General features: G+C 36.4%; 1 protein-coding gene across 1 annotated transcript in view; it reads left to right on the top strand.

The window, feature by feature from the left end:
- Nucleotides 1-325: 325 nt before the first annotated feature.
- Nucleotides 326-13993, top strand: part of LOC5574103 — a 116373-nt gene continuing 102705 nt past the window's right edge. The window contains exons 1-2 of the mRNA XM_021844905.1: nucleotides 326-337; nucleotides 1211-1408. Coding sequence (XP_021700597.1) covers nucleotides 326-337; nucleotides 1211-1408 — 210 coding nt within the window. The remainder of the gene's footprint in view (nucleotides 338-1210; nucleotides 1409-13993) is intronic.

Below are 13993 nucleotides of genomic sequence, written 5' to 3' on the forward strand. Positions count from 1 at the left end.
TCAAGGTCAATAGCGACTACGTCCATACGATCATGGAGGGAGAGACGGAATGTTATTTCGATAACCATTTTTAGTAGAGACCGAATATATCTGTGCATCTCCACAGTTTCATGGAGAAAATATTTGGTTAGTGAGATAAAGTAAGGAACTGGGAGTCACCTTTGAGTGACGATTCTGTCAATGTTAAAATCAAAACCTAACTCGACAAACGCATTGCACGTCAAAAGAGTGTGATCTCGGTTCCATCGCTCGTCCCCACAGGAGCAAATAACAGATACGAAAAACTCTCACACGATCTCTTTTAAAAAATATTTGATTTATTCATATGGGAAAAAAGGTAATGCATGTCAAAATTGAGCATTTGTTAAGGAAATCGGCTTTAATTTATTATTCTGAACACAATTATATAAATATAAATGTATTGTATAAAAATATAATGATATCCTGAAAGAACTCCCGACGAAATTTCTGTAGAAGTTCTTGAGGATCATTAAAAAAATACGTTCTTGTTAAGGGGAGGGGATAATTGCGACAGTGCATAAATTAAGTATTGGTAAAAGCATGACAGAAAGGAGAATGGGGTCTATAATTCCCGAAAAATGATGGACGTCATTTTTGGATCTTTCCTTGCAGGAATTTCTCTTGAATGTAACGGATTAATTTCAGAAAAATCCATATTGGAACAACTTTTGCAGATGTTATTAACAAAATTCTTGAAGAAATTTATATATCAGCTTTTTGAGTGTTTCTCAATCTCTGGATTTTGAAGGTTGAAAAATCGACTCATTTAATAAAATTAGCATTTCATTTTGCCATTTGAGTGGAAAATTTGCTAAATTCCATGGTATAACGTTTTTCAAAATAAAAAAAAGGAAAATTCTACAATTCAAAACATAGCAATGTTTTGAACAAAAAAAAATATTGCTGTTGTTGGCATAAGTAGTGTAAGCTGCTTTAAGAATCTACCTTATTTATCATGATACCGTTAAACATAGTGCGATTTGCCATGGTGTCCCATCTCAGTTGGGATATAATGCCAAGAAAAAAAAACCTGGAAATCTGGTGCTTTTGTTGATACAATTTTGATTCATGATGAAGTCTATGACATTCTCGTGCGATTGTTTAACATTGGATGAGCCACAAAAATAACATTCCATGTGAATAATCATTTGACCTTTTCGACACTTTCTCCCTTTAAAAACAATCTAAGCACATATTCTCATTTTTCCTTCCCCAGCACGACGTCCCACCGGGAAAGCACGCCTTCATCGTAATCAGCCAGCCCAAAGGCAACCTGGTGTGGATCTCGACGGAAGCTTCCACTGCGACCATTGCCAGCGCCACCAGCGACAAGGACAAGAAGTACCGACCCCGGCTGCACACCTGGAACGAGTGCGACAGCGTACAGGTAAGTGATGCATCCCAAGAATTTTACCTTTAATCCTTTGCCTTCAAGTCAGTTGCTGTGTAGTTTGCCATATCCATCCACCCGTTTGTGTTCATTCACCCGTCGAGCAAACATACAAATTGACAAACTTGTATAGAATTACAACAAGCAAGCAAAAATCTGACTGAACTGAACGACTTACAAGGACCGCACTGACCGTATAGTTAGACCGGTGTAGCCATGTTACAACGCACATGAATTGTACATGCACTGACTGTGCAACGACAATTTAAGCCCTTCTGCTCCGGATGCAAATCCAGCAAATTACATGGTACTCAATCGAGGGATTGCGTCGACTGTTTTAGAATTCTGCGAACGTAAACTTATCCCAAATCCTGTACCCTTACGGTTCCCCAGTGAAACACCACAGACAAACAGACGAGGTATTAATCTTTGCGGTACTAACATAGCATATGTCATATTCTTTTAGTCTTTTATCTCTGAAGAACAGGAAATCAAAATCAAAATCACCATCTCATGTCTGTTTGTCTGTGATAACACCATCCACAACAAAACTGCTGAAAATCAACACAAAACTAAAAGTACAACAAGAGTACCAAACCCCCCACACGTTCCTAACTGTAACATCTGCACCTCGCCCATATTAAAAGATAGTAACCACATTGTGCAATAAAACCTGACTTACCTTACCACACCGGAACCGGCTCCACAGGCTTGGAACCTGGGTCTGAGGCGGTCGGTGTCGCCCTGTGCAGGAATCAGGAATCGTCGAGATTTGGCCCGGCAAACGCCGGTGCGGTGATTGTTGCGAAAGTTTATGCGTTTTTGCCTTTTTCTGGGCGGGCGGTGAAAATATAATGCGGAAATTCGAGCAAAGGGTGCTTATCGTTCCATACTGGTTTAGATAAGCACTGGTAAAGGTTTCCCGGCCCGGCTAAAGCAAAATGTCGGGCCAAATCGTATAGGGAAGAGCTCGTTAATACTTTTGTACTCTCAAAAGAGGTTTGGCGCTGCTGGTGTGGGTCGTAATTTAGAAGGAATTACGAGTGTTGGGATCGCCTTTTTGGTGAAAATTATCTAATCGCATCTGAGAATTTGGAATTGTTCATGGACGTGTTGAACTGCTTGTAAATTTTAGCACTTGCTTTGGCTTTGACACGTAATACATTGCGGTAGAATCAGGTTAAAATATGAAAGAAAGAAATTTTGCATAAACATAATTCGGTAACCCAAGCCTAGTCTCATATTGTACTGGTGCACCAGAATTTTCTTTAGGGACTTTTCAAAGAATTCCATCCAGGATTTCGCTCAATACGTTTTCCAGAAGAAAGCTGAAAGAACTCTTCACTTCAAAAATTCGTCCAGTATCTATAAACGTGCAGCCATTCTGCAAGGGTCAAGGGTTCGAATATTGTCGGTCGAGGATGTTTTCGATTTGGAAATATTCTCGACTTCCCAATGCATAGAATATCTTCATGCTTGGCAAACGACGTACATTAGTTTTTGTACCATAATAAGACATTCGACGGCTCAATCTTCCTGGTTTTGCAGACATGTAACTTTCCTTACAAAATAATAAGTAAATGTCCACTCAGGTCCTCAGGTTTCAGATTGGCCGACGGCGCTGCAGAATCATTACCCGTTCAGTGGCGTAGCTGGTTAACGCCCAGTCTAGCATATTAGGAGTCGTGGGATCGAAACCCACCAGAACCAATCCATTATTTTTCACAATTTTACATCTCAATTTGTCCAAATGGACTTTTGCGTTTACGAACTTCAGATTTGTTTTCGGTCACAATTCGCCAGAGTGGACATCCATCTAAAATTGCATCTCAAGAGTTACAGGGATTCAAAATTATGAAGATTGCTCCGTCGCATGCCTCGTTTCGGTACAAAAACTCAAATATCCTACAATACGGATATCTCCGGTGGTCTTTGCTGGGTTATTTCGGGGGTCACAATAAACCATAATGGTCATTCATCTATAATTTTACTAGATGAGTGACAGGTATTCAAATCATGAAGAACATCCGTCGCATGTCTTGTTTTGGTATAAAAACTCAAATATTCAATACGGATATCTCCGGTGGTCATTCCTGAGTTATTTCGATGGTCACAAAAAAAGTTCCTGAAGGGATGAGTGCACGAACATCATTCGGTCAACACATTGATTTTTGCGAGCTGTTTGAATTTTTGGGTCGAAAAGGACTCTAAGTCACAATTTGTAAGTTTTTTATGGCAGCTCCCCTAGGGGTCATTCAAAACTTTTTTTTTACGGCAAAAGTAAAATTTTCTACAAAAAATAAATAGTGTCAGAAAATTTTAAATTGCTAGATTATTTCAATAAAAAGTTACATTTATTTGAATTTTGACATGGGTCGAAAAAGACCCAAGGTCCTTACTAAGGTTAAAATTACTCCAGAAGTAGGTCAACGAATTTCTCAATCCAGAATTTATCTCAAGACCCTAGAAAAATTGGAGCAGAACAAAAAAGCAGTGTTCTCAGTAATGAGAAAAACTTTAGAATACCAATTTTAAGTCACTAATCGCTAGTAAAGGCTGTGACGAACTACCCAGTAAACCACGTATCGTATAAGAATGTGCATCTAAAATCACATATTCATGCGTCCAAAATCAGAATCGCGCAAGATGCCAGACAAAGCGTTATCAATGTTAACACAAGTTGTATATAAATCCTCAATACGATTCATAAACGACAATCTGTGTTGACAACAAAACATGTCGTAAATAGTGCAACATAGAATCGCGTTATGTTATATAAACTGACAGATCATATATCAATCCAGAAAGCATCGTATGAAATCGCAATAACTTAGCAAAAATTACCACCCAAACTTTGTATCTGTTGACGATGGGCCTCAAAGAACAACAAAGTATGTGTCGCTGTACATGATACATGTATTAATATTGACAAATGATCACCCGTCAGATGTATATCTCATTGTGGGACAGTGGTAAGGTGTCCGATTCCTGATCCAAAGGTCCCGCGTTCGAGACTCGCTGGAAACTTTTTTTTTATTTTCATCCAAATTTTGTAGCATCGTATTTCTGATCGCAGAAAGTCTGAAAAAGTCGTACCAAGTACGCATATAGCCTCCACTTTGGTAGGTACATAGCCTTTTCATGCATTCTATACGATTGAATTGGTTCACATAGAATGATGTATAATAAATGTTATACCAACCAAAATGTTGACTGGGTAAACTTGTTAAATACAAAGTCCTAAATCTTCTATTTTGAGTATATGCTTCAAAATTATTGTATTGAATGAATGAAAGTTATTTGCACTTTCTATCCTATTTTTGCCTATTTTTGCCTAAACATCGTAAAAGAGTGCTTCGTGAAGTCCAAGAAGGACAGTTCGGTTTTGCGTGGTCCGATAGATTTTGCTACCGGGTTCGCGCGTGTTTTCGTCGCCGGAGATTTTTTTTCCCTGTTTTGCAGCGTCTTGCTGGGTAGGAATTTGGGAAGGCCCAAGCAAGACGGTTTATTTTCGGGACGCCAAGAAGTTTTGCTGTCAGTGTCAGTTTTGTGTTCAGTCGAGGATGGATTACCAACTGGTGAGTTCGTTTCATGCTTATGATAACACATTTTTTCTTGAAAGCGTAACTTTTATGTAATATTAAAACAAACTTTGTATGGTTCGTCACTATAAGTGTCGGCTTTTTTCTTATACAATTTCAATATACATATATTTTTCTCTTTTTAACATTATTAAAAATTACCTTTTGAATTGTTCTACATTGTGAATGTTGACGTATTTTTTTAAACTTCTACCATATCGAGACAAAATGCACAGCAATACTCATATGTAATTTTCAAACAAACTATGTATGGTTCGTCACTACAAGTGTCGACATTATTCCTGTTTCATATAACTTAAAATATATACATGTAATTTTCAATTTTCGTCATTAATAAAAAAGTCTTTTGAATTGTTCGACATTATAGATGTTGACGTGTTTTTTAAAGCTTCTCCCAAAACTAGCTTTAAATATAAGTCGTATATTTCCCCCTTGTCCATGGATCGCATCACCGACCAGAGGTGATCTTTTCCTCCCTCACTAATAAACACCCTTCCCGTGGTGATTGTGGAGATGCAGAGGTATTCTCGGTCTCTAGAAGCAACAATCATTACACCCTAACATTCCTTCCCCATCCCAACTAACTGTAAGGACTTGGCCAGCGCCGTTATTGATCAATAATATTAGATCTGCTAAAATTGCACTTCGAGAGTAAGCGGAAACTCCCATCCCTTATTCATTTGGATCCCAGTGCAATTCTTACCAGTTCCAATCAATCACGGAGTAGCAACCATTGACATGTACAGTCAGTCAATGCTATGCTATGCTATGCTATTTTTGCCTAAACATCGTAAAAATCTCTGCCATGAGATTCTCACCACGATTTTGTAATTGGTCAAATTCAATTTGCAACAACAACCGGCTTTACGATGATTACCCCTTCCGTAATGCATGTCAATATGCCAAAAATGTGGAATAGTAGTGACATCCATGTTCTTCTTCTTCTTCTTCTTGGCATAACGTTCCCACTGGGCAAAGCGTGCTCTCAGCTCATGAGCACTTCCACAGTTATTAACTGAGAACTTTCTTTGACAAATGTTGCACTTTTCGCATTCCCTTTTGTGGTAGGTACGATGATACTCTATGCCCAGGGAAGTCAAGGAAATCCGCGGACTCTAGCAGTTGTTGTTGAGGTTGAAAGTTCATATAGAGACTGTTATGCCTTTATTTTTCAATATGGGACCATGAAATCAATATACCATTTAATTTCACTACAGTTTGTATCTTTTGACAGATACGCGTGTTTCGACTTCAACGGTAAGGCCGTTTTCAGTGTCTTGTACTAGACTCGACAGACATTCAAAGTCGAGTCTAGTACAAGACACTGAAGACGGCCTTACAGTTGAGCTTGATTGGTCGCTCGTGGTTGCTACTCCAGTATCGCCAGATCAGCTGCACTTACACAAGGAATCAACCAGATGACTGCTTGGGACTAACAGACACCTTCAGTGTATAAGTGCTGGTGATCTTCTATTTTTAGGCGATAATGATGCCTGCCACATCAGAAATCTGACCAATGAGAGGAAGAGGGAGGCATTGATGATGCATTAAACTGGCACCACGGTAGACCGTAATTACCACTGCGTCTACGCCAGTTCATGCGGGAAGGGTGAAGGGGTAGGATAATTTTTATGGCAGAGAGGCTTGCTGGTTTGGTTAGCAGACTGCATATAAATCAAGCGTAAAGAAAGGCGTGCTATAATGAAAGAATGAAAGCGTAGGGAAACGGTTTATAGACCAGGAGAAGTGGATGAACTTGTCATTCATTTTCCTGTCAACTTTCATATAGAATCTAATTTTTCTCTGCTATATATTCACTCTAGGTGAACCACTTTTCCTGGCCTATTTCTGTCCGTCTCGGGGTCTATCAAATGCTATAAACTGTGATACATCAACTGTGATATATTAATAGTGGTAGATAGAAGCAAGTGAAAGATACAACTACAAAGTACGAGGAAAGGGATGGGCCTGGGATTGAACTCATGACTTTCTGCTTATGAAGCAGAAGCGGTAGCCATTAGACCACCAATTCAGTCACTGAAGACGACCTTACAGTTGAGGTCGAAATACGCGTATCTGTCAAAAGATACAAACTCCAGTGCAATTAAATGGTATAGTACTAAATTCGATTTTTTATCTACGTATTTCCCTTGCTCATAACTTTTGCAACTGTGCGATATGAATCATCGGTAATGCCATCCACATTGATAAAAATCAGTGTTTCAAAACATTGACAAATTTCTGATTTCCTTACTTTTTTACCTGTTTGACCTGTTGGTCATCGCCCCTTGGACCCATGGCCGTATGTCATAGTCAGAGTTTGTTTAGAAAAATAAAGAATTCAATGCAAACGGAAGGTGTACGTTTAATTAAATACTGCATAATCGTAGGCATGCCATGCAAATCTTCGAAAGCTTGCGTAAAAAGCTCTCTCAGGAAAATTAAATGAAATAAAAATTCATATTTTAGTTTGGTTAAATCAGTGTTTGGATTTTGATCCGAATAAGCCGATCGAACCATATTCGGAGAGTGTAACAGTTTTTGAACCATACAAGTTCATGGCAATCGGAGAGCTCTGTGTATGTTGCTATTCACTCTCTCATTTGGTATTTGGAGAGAGAGCGTTCAAAAGCAGCAACTCTCTCAGACTACAACGATATCAAACCATTCGGATGATTTATGTTTTCAATAAAATTTTCAATGACTTTCATATTTTCTGATACTGTAACCTTAAGCAACTTGATTCTAACCTGTTCGATAATCGAGCACCCTTTTGGTTGCAAACATAGCACAGAAAAAGGAAAATATTCGGCTCTGTTTCTTGTTCAGAATGAGAATTTTAATAACTACCGAAAAGCTAAATATTACATATACTTTGCAATTGCTATGTAACGTTTAATTGCAAAGTATATGTTGTTAAACTTCCACTCAGCTGGTTAGCCGTAAACCACGATTTATAATTATTTCAAAACAAGAATGAGAATGTTACAAGTGTTCACACAGTGATCGGCGCCAAATATTGGGTTGTGATGTCTGTATTTTTTCCAAAACCAAACCAAGGCCAAGGCAAAACCAGGCTATATTTAAAAGATTGTCTCGAAAACATGTCTTTTGAAAACGATATATCAAATTTATATCACCAAACTTATAAATATGACAAGAGATGGCAAAAATTTTTTTGGACGCCAGTCTATATGGAAACATAGCTCATAGATCCTGAATAATTTAGCTGCACATATTTTTTTTTTTTTTTTTTTTTCATTTAGGGCCTCTTGACACTTTTAATATGTATTAAAAACAATTTTCCTTCAATGGCAGCTAAACATAACTTCAGGGAATAGTTGAATATCACAAAATGAGTCATATGATCATGACTATGTAAGTTCTAATATTTATAAACTTTTTCGCAATGATGATCGCATAAGTGGTCTATATGTAAAAACCATGCGCTGGATTTCATTAATTGCGCATAGCAGCATTTCCATTAGACGCATCACAGCTATGTATGTGATGATAGGCGAATTGCTGTATATACCCACTGCGTCTATACCAAAGGTAAAATCAAGGTGTAGTGGTTATGCTCGGTACTAGTCGATGATTCGGTTACCATGTTCAACTTATCTCGACTTACGGTCAGTCCATAAACCACGTGGTCATTTTGTCCATACAAAAATTATAAAATTTTGCATCGACCGCAGTCTTTGACCAGAACACAAAGCTCCTTCCTCCCCTAATAGTTGAATACAAGATTTATAGATAGTACCTTACCTTATGTTCTATGACGTTATGTTTTCTAATGTATGTATGGGATTTATAAGTACTGTATAGAATAAAGTACAGTGGCCGTTTTTCCATACAAATCTATCAAGTTTAGAGAATTGGTACTTGGCTTCTAAAGGTCCGATTGACCTGAAATTTACACCTCAGCTAAAAATTGACTTGATATTTGCTGAGCTGTAAATTCAGATTTTTGTACAACGAATCTTTATATTTATGTTGAGTTCATGTTATTTCGGAGCTGTGTTGAAAATATCATTCAGGCCACTAGGCCGAGATCCAGAGCTCCAATCTTGACCATTTTGTATGAAAAATCTGCCGATACGCACTTTATTCTATCCAATATTGTTACAATACACAGTTTATTCACATGAATGGTTAGGGGCCTTTGGAGTATTTGAAAACTAACCACTAATCACTTATTACGGTCGAAGATACCAAGGCCTATATTCAATGGAGTCCTTGGTGGACCGAAAACATCCGTACAAACCAATAAAATATTCCGATGGCTTAAATCAGTGTTTCCCAAACTGTTTTGACTTTCGCCCCCTTGAGGCCAATATATTTTCGGATTCCCCCCTCTTCTATGTTTTTGTAATATTTGTATTGTACGCTTTACTTTGATAAAATTTTGATCAATATACAGTTAAACCTCCATGAGTCGATGTTCCATTACTCGATTTCGACTCATGGAACCATACTAAAAATCAAATTTCATGGTTACTGTGATGGTCCCTCTAAACGACTTTCTATAGCTTTTCTGTTCCATAACTCGATATTTCCATGAGTCGATGGTCCCTTCAATATTGACTCATGGAGGGTTGACTGTATTACCATGAGTGTATCAACGATTGGCAAAGTTATCAAGTTTACTGGTATCATGCAATTACTATCATAATCGTTGATATTTTTGTATCAACAAATCTATTCGTAATATTTTTTAAATTTTAATAGTCGACAATTATTGTCAATAATTCATGATAGCAAATATACTCCTAATCTATGTGCATTACAAATTACTGGACCAGATTTAACTGCACTAAACAGATTTTACTCACTTTTGATGTTTGTTTAAAAGTTATTTTCTGTTTAATTATATGCTATTTTTACGACTGTTAAAATAATTTTCAGAAATTTTGAGTAATAAAAGTTTGACAATTTTAAAACTCTAAAACCAATGAAAAACATTGAAAACCCCAAAAAAAATGTCATTTCCTTTTTAACTGCAATGTAACGTAAAAGGTTTTTTAATATAAAAGATTCAGATTTTATTTAATTATTTATAGCTATGAAGGTTTCAAATCAATTTTTAATTGCAAGATTTACGAAGGGCACTTAGTGGTTGGCAGTTGTTTTTTGTTGGTCAAATTATCTGAAATTGGTTCATAAATTAGTTCGTACTATATGTATTGATTGAAATGATTGAAACAAAATATCAAAACAACCTGTTTTTTTAACTTTGCCTTTGATGACCCGGATGTCAATAATTGTAACATTAGTTGCTCTAAATTTCAAAATAAAACATCATATTATTTCTTTTAGATTTTCGAACCAATTTCAAAAACTTTTTAATAATTTCCACGTATTGCTCACTTTAAAATTTTTCAATATTATCTGTGACTAGGAACCAATACCGTAGATCTTAATACGTTATCTATTGAGAGAATTTCAGTTGCCAATGCACAACTCATAATTAACACAAAAGCTTCAAACTGAACGCTTATCAAACATATTTTGTCATTGACATTGTTTGAGCAAGTTTTGCCTATCGTGATTATAAAATGTTGAGAGGCACAAACAAATGAAGCGAAAACAAAATAATATTTAATTGATTTGTCTTCTCCAAATGTTCAAAATTTGTTTTACATGAAAAAATATAAAAAAAAATCTAGTTTTTTTAGGAAATTTTTATATCTTTCATGTAAAACAAAATTTCAGGGTTTTTTATTTTTTCTGAAAAGATGAAATCTTAAGCTTTCATTCCATAAAAAAGATTGGAAATTGGTTGTGCTGTTTAAAAGTTATGATTTTTTTTTAATAAAAAATCTAATGCACTGAGACCTTACAGTGTGTGCCGATAATGACTGATTTTTTATTTTCAAATATATATCTCAAAAACTAAAAACATACATCGTTGACAGAAAACGTAAAATTTTCTGAACTTTCAAGAAAAATGAAAACAGCCCGTTTTGTCAAACCACGGAAAAACGGAAATTTTTGATTTTATTTTCAAGTAAAAAACAATGTTGTGAACAACAATAATGAAATTTTATATTTTTCTTGAAAAGTCAAAATCTTAAGCTTCCATTTCGTCTCCGAAAATAAAAATCGGTCAAGCGGTTCAAAAGTGAGCAATTCTCGCTGAAACCAGGCCGCCATCGGCACCCATCGTTAGAAATCCAATTTTATGTCACTGATCGCTAGTTTTCGATAAAACTTAAGGGTGGTCCTTCCTGTTTTGTCAAATTGGTGGACCCCTCGTACGGCAGCTATCTGAACAGTTTGCAAAAAAGCTCATTTTTTTGATAAATCTTGGGTATTTCCTCACGTGATATGTCTCATATTTCGCTTGGAATGTGGCATAGTATAGAGAAAGGATATAGCTTTCATTCAAACTTGAAAAAAATTAGACGGCCATTTTGAATTTGGCCGCCATTTTGAATTTTGTTAGAAAAATCGTTTTTTCACCATTAGCGCACCGCTAGTTTTGAATTCTGAGATCACCATCAGAAGGCTGAGAAAAAATTGCGCAAGATAGGCTACAAAAACTAGGTGAGCAACGATACTTTATGGCTCGGAAAATCAAGGATGTTTTTTGCTTCAAAAATTTAAGATTTCCATTCTAAATTAATGTACTTTTGTCAATGTTTTGCGATAAAACTTCAGATATTTCCCACAAGACTTACCAATGTCCCGACGCGGAATCCATAAGCTTCATTCAATGAACAACAATGCATGTGGTAAAAAAATGTTTGTTTGATACAATCGGTTTGGATTGGACGGTTTTCATTTATTGCATTTATTTATTCATTATTACTGAATTCAAAGATATGTCGAGGAATTATTCTGTTGTCAAATCGCATTATAAAAGAAAATTCCTGTACAGGTTATTACCTGTATTTCTTACTAATAAAGCTGAGTATCAGGCTCGGTTCCGTTAGGGACGTAACGTCAGGAAAATGAAGAATAATAGGAAGAAGAGTATACGTAACCTCTTTTTTATTGGTAGCCTTTAAATTCGACATGCTGAGTGTTATCAAGGTGAAAAATTCATTCTTCTACTTAAAATCAAGATGGCGTAAAAATCCAAGATGGCCGCCAGATTTTATCACTCAAAATAATATTCGTTTTCTTTACTCGACTCGAATAAAACACCAACGGTTGAAAACTTGTTTCTTTGTTGTACAAAAAATAATGTTTGCATTGATTGCTCTCGCCATATACATCAAAATTGTATAACATAATTTAGAAAATCGTTCATTTGATAGGGCTCACCTAGTTTCTGTAGTCTATCTTACGCAATTTTTCCTTAGCTTTCTGATGGTAATCTCAGAATTCAAAACTAGCGGTGCGCTAATGGTGAAAAAATGATTTTTCTAACAAAATTTAAGATGGCGGCCAAATTCAAAATGGCCGCCAAAATTTTTTCAAGTTTGAATGAAAGCTATATCCTTTTTCTATACAATGCCACTAAGTTTTCTATGTATTCCAAGCGAAATATGAGACATATCACGTGAGGAAATACCCAAGATTTATCAAAAAATGGGCTTTTTCGCAAACTGTTCAGCTAGCTGGCGTACGAGGGGTCCACCAATTTGATAAAACAGGAAGGACCACCCTTAAGTTTTATCGAAAACTAGCGATCAGTGACATAAAATTGGAATTCTAACGATGGGTGCCGATGGCGGCCTGGTTTCAGCGAGAATTGCTCAAGTTATAATATTTTTAAAAATAAAAATTTTGCAAAGTCGCGATTTTTCTGGTCACCCTATTTCGGAAATGGTCACTCTAATAAAAAAAATCCAAAAACACGTGTATACTTATTTCGGATAAGGAACAAAATAGAAAATTTTCACGAAATTCAGTGACCCACTAGATCGGTTTTTCATGGAATGACTTTACCTATTCCAGGAAGTTTTTGGATGAACTAGAACACCTGTTGTCCTCATTTAGTGTACCAAAACTCGGATCTGACAATACATGCGATTCTTCAAAATATAACAATCTACTGGGGTCCAGCATTGTGGGATATTCTCAACCCGAACTCCAAAGAGTTCTTGGAAGACCTTAACTTGCACACATTTTAGCCTGATTAAGGACCAAATATGTCAATACACCTGATTCTGTTTTTGCACGGGGATGCGTACCGTGCAAAAAAAGTGTTCAGTTCAAAATTTCAAAACCCGTGCAAAAAAGTAACACCATTTCTCGACGTTCCATGCAAAAATAAGGTTTTGGCGGAAAAAAATGTATGAAAACTTTTTTATGCACGGCCATATAAAAAAAATCCGTGCAAAAACAGAATTGTGTGTAATATGTGAATGATACTAAAAGAGCATCATTTCTCTTATTAACCTTCATCCAGCCAACATACTTTTCACATGCGAAAAACACACTAAAATGTGCATAACTTTTTTGTTTCTCGATGGATTTTGTTGAAATTTTCAGAACTTCCCGAAAAACTCTTCTAGTTTATGGTCCAGGAAACTTGGGAATATGTCAATCAAGTGTGCGTTGACAGAAAATGGAAGCAAAAATTTTCTGCGACGTCAGTTTTTTGACATCCTATTGAAGTTTTATTTTGTTTTATACACGTGAAGAAAAGTTTGTGTACTCATTTTAAAATCTTCAAGTTAGTTCGTGTTGGTTTAAGTACGTTCATTTCGGGATGTGATGTGCCAACCGTGATATTGTGCAACAATACCACCACTAAGGATTACCGCTACACGTTGGATTGTCAGCGCGCTCGTGTGAATGTTGGATCCGGTGAGTTCGTTTCAATTGGGCCTTCCATGGCCTGTGTTTTATTAAGGGCTATTGGTGATCGGGTTTGTTCCGATCAACTCAGATCGGCAAGCTGCTCAATCTGCGGTCAACTTCCCTTCTGAGCATTTCAAAAATTATGCGAGAGTTATACTTATGACTACTTCACTACCCTGGTGATCATTATACAACTTGTTATCTGGAAAATGGGTTCTTGTTA

Source organism: Aedes aegypti, chromosome 2 (genome assembly GCF_002204515.2).
Source record: "Aedes aegypti strain LVP_AGWG chromosome 2, AaegL5.0 Primary Assembly, whole genome shotgun sequence".
In the NCBI taxonomy this organism is placed as follows: Eukaryota; Metazoa; Arthropoda; class Insecta; order Diptera; family Culicidae; genus Aedes; species Aedes aegypti.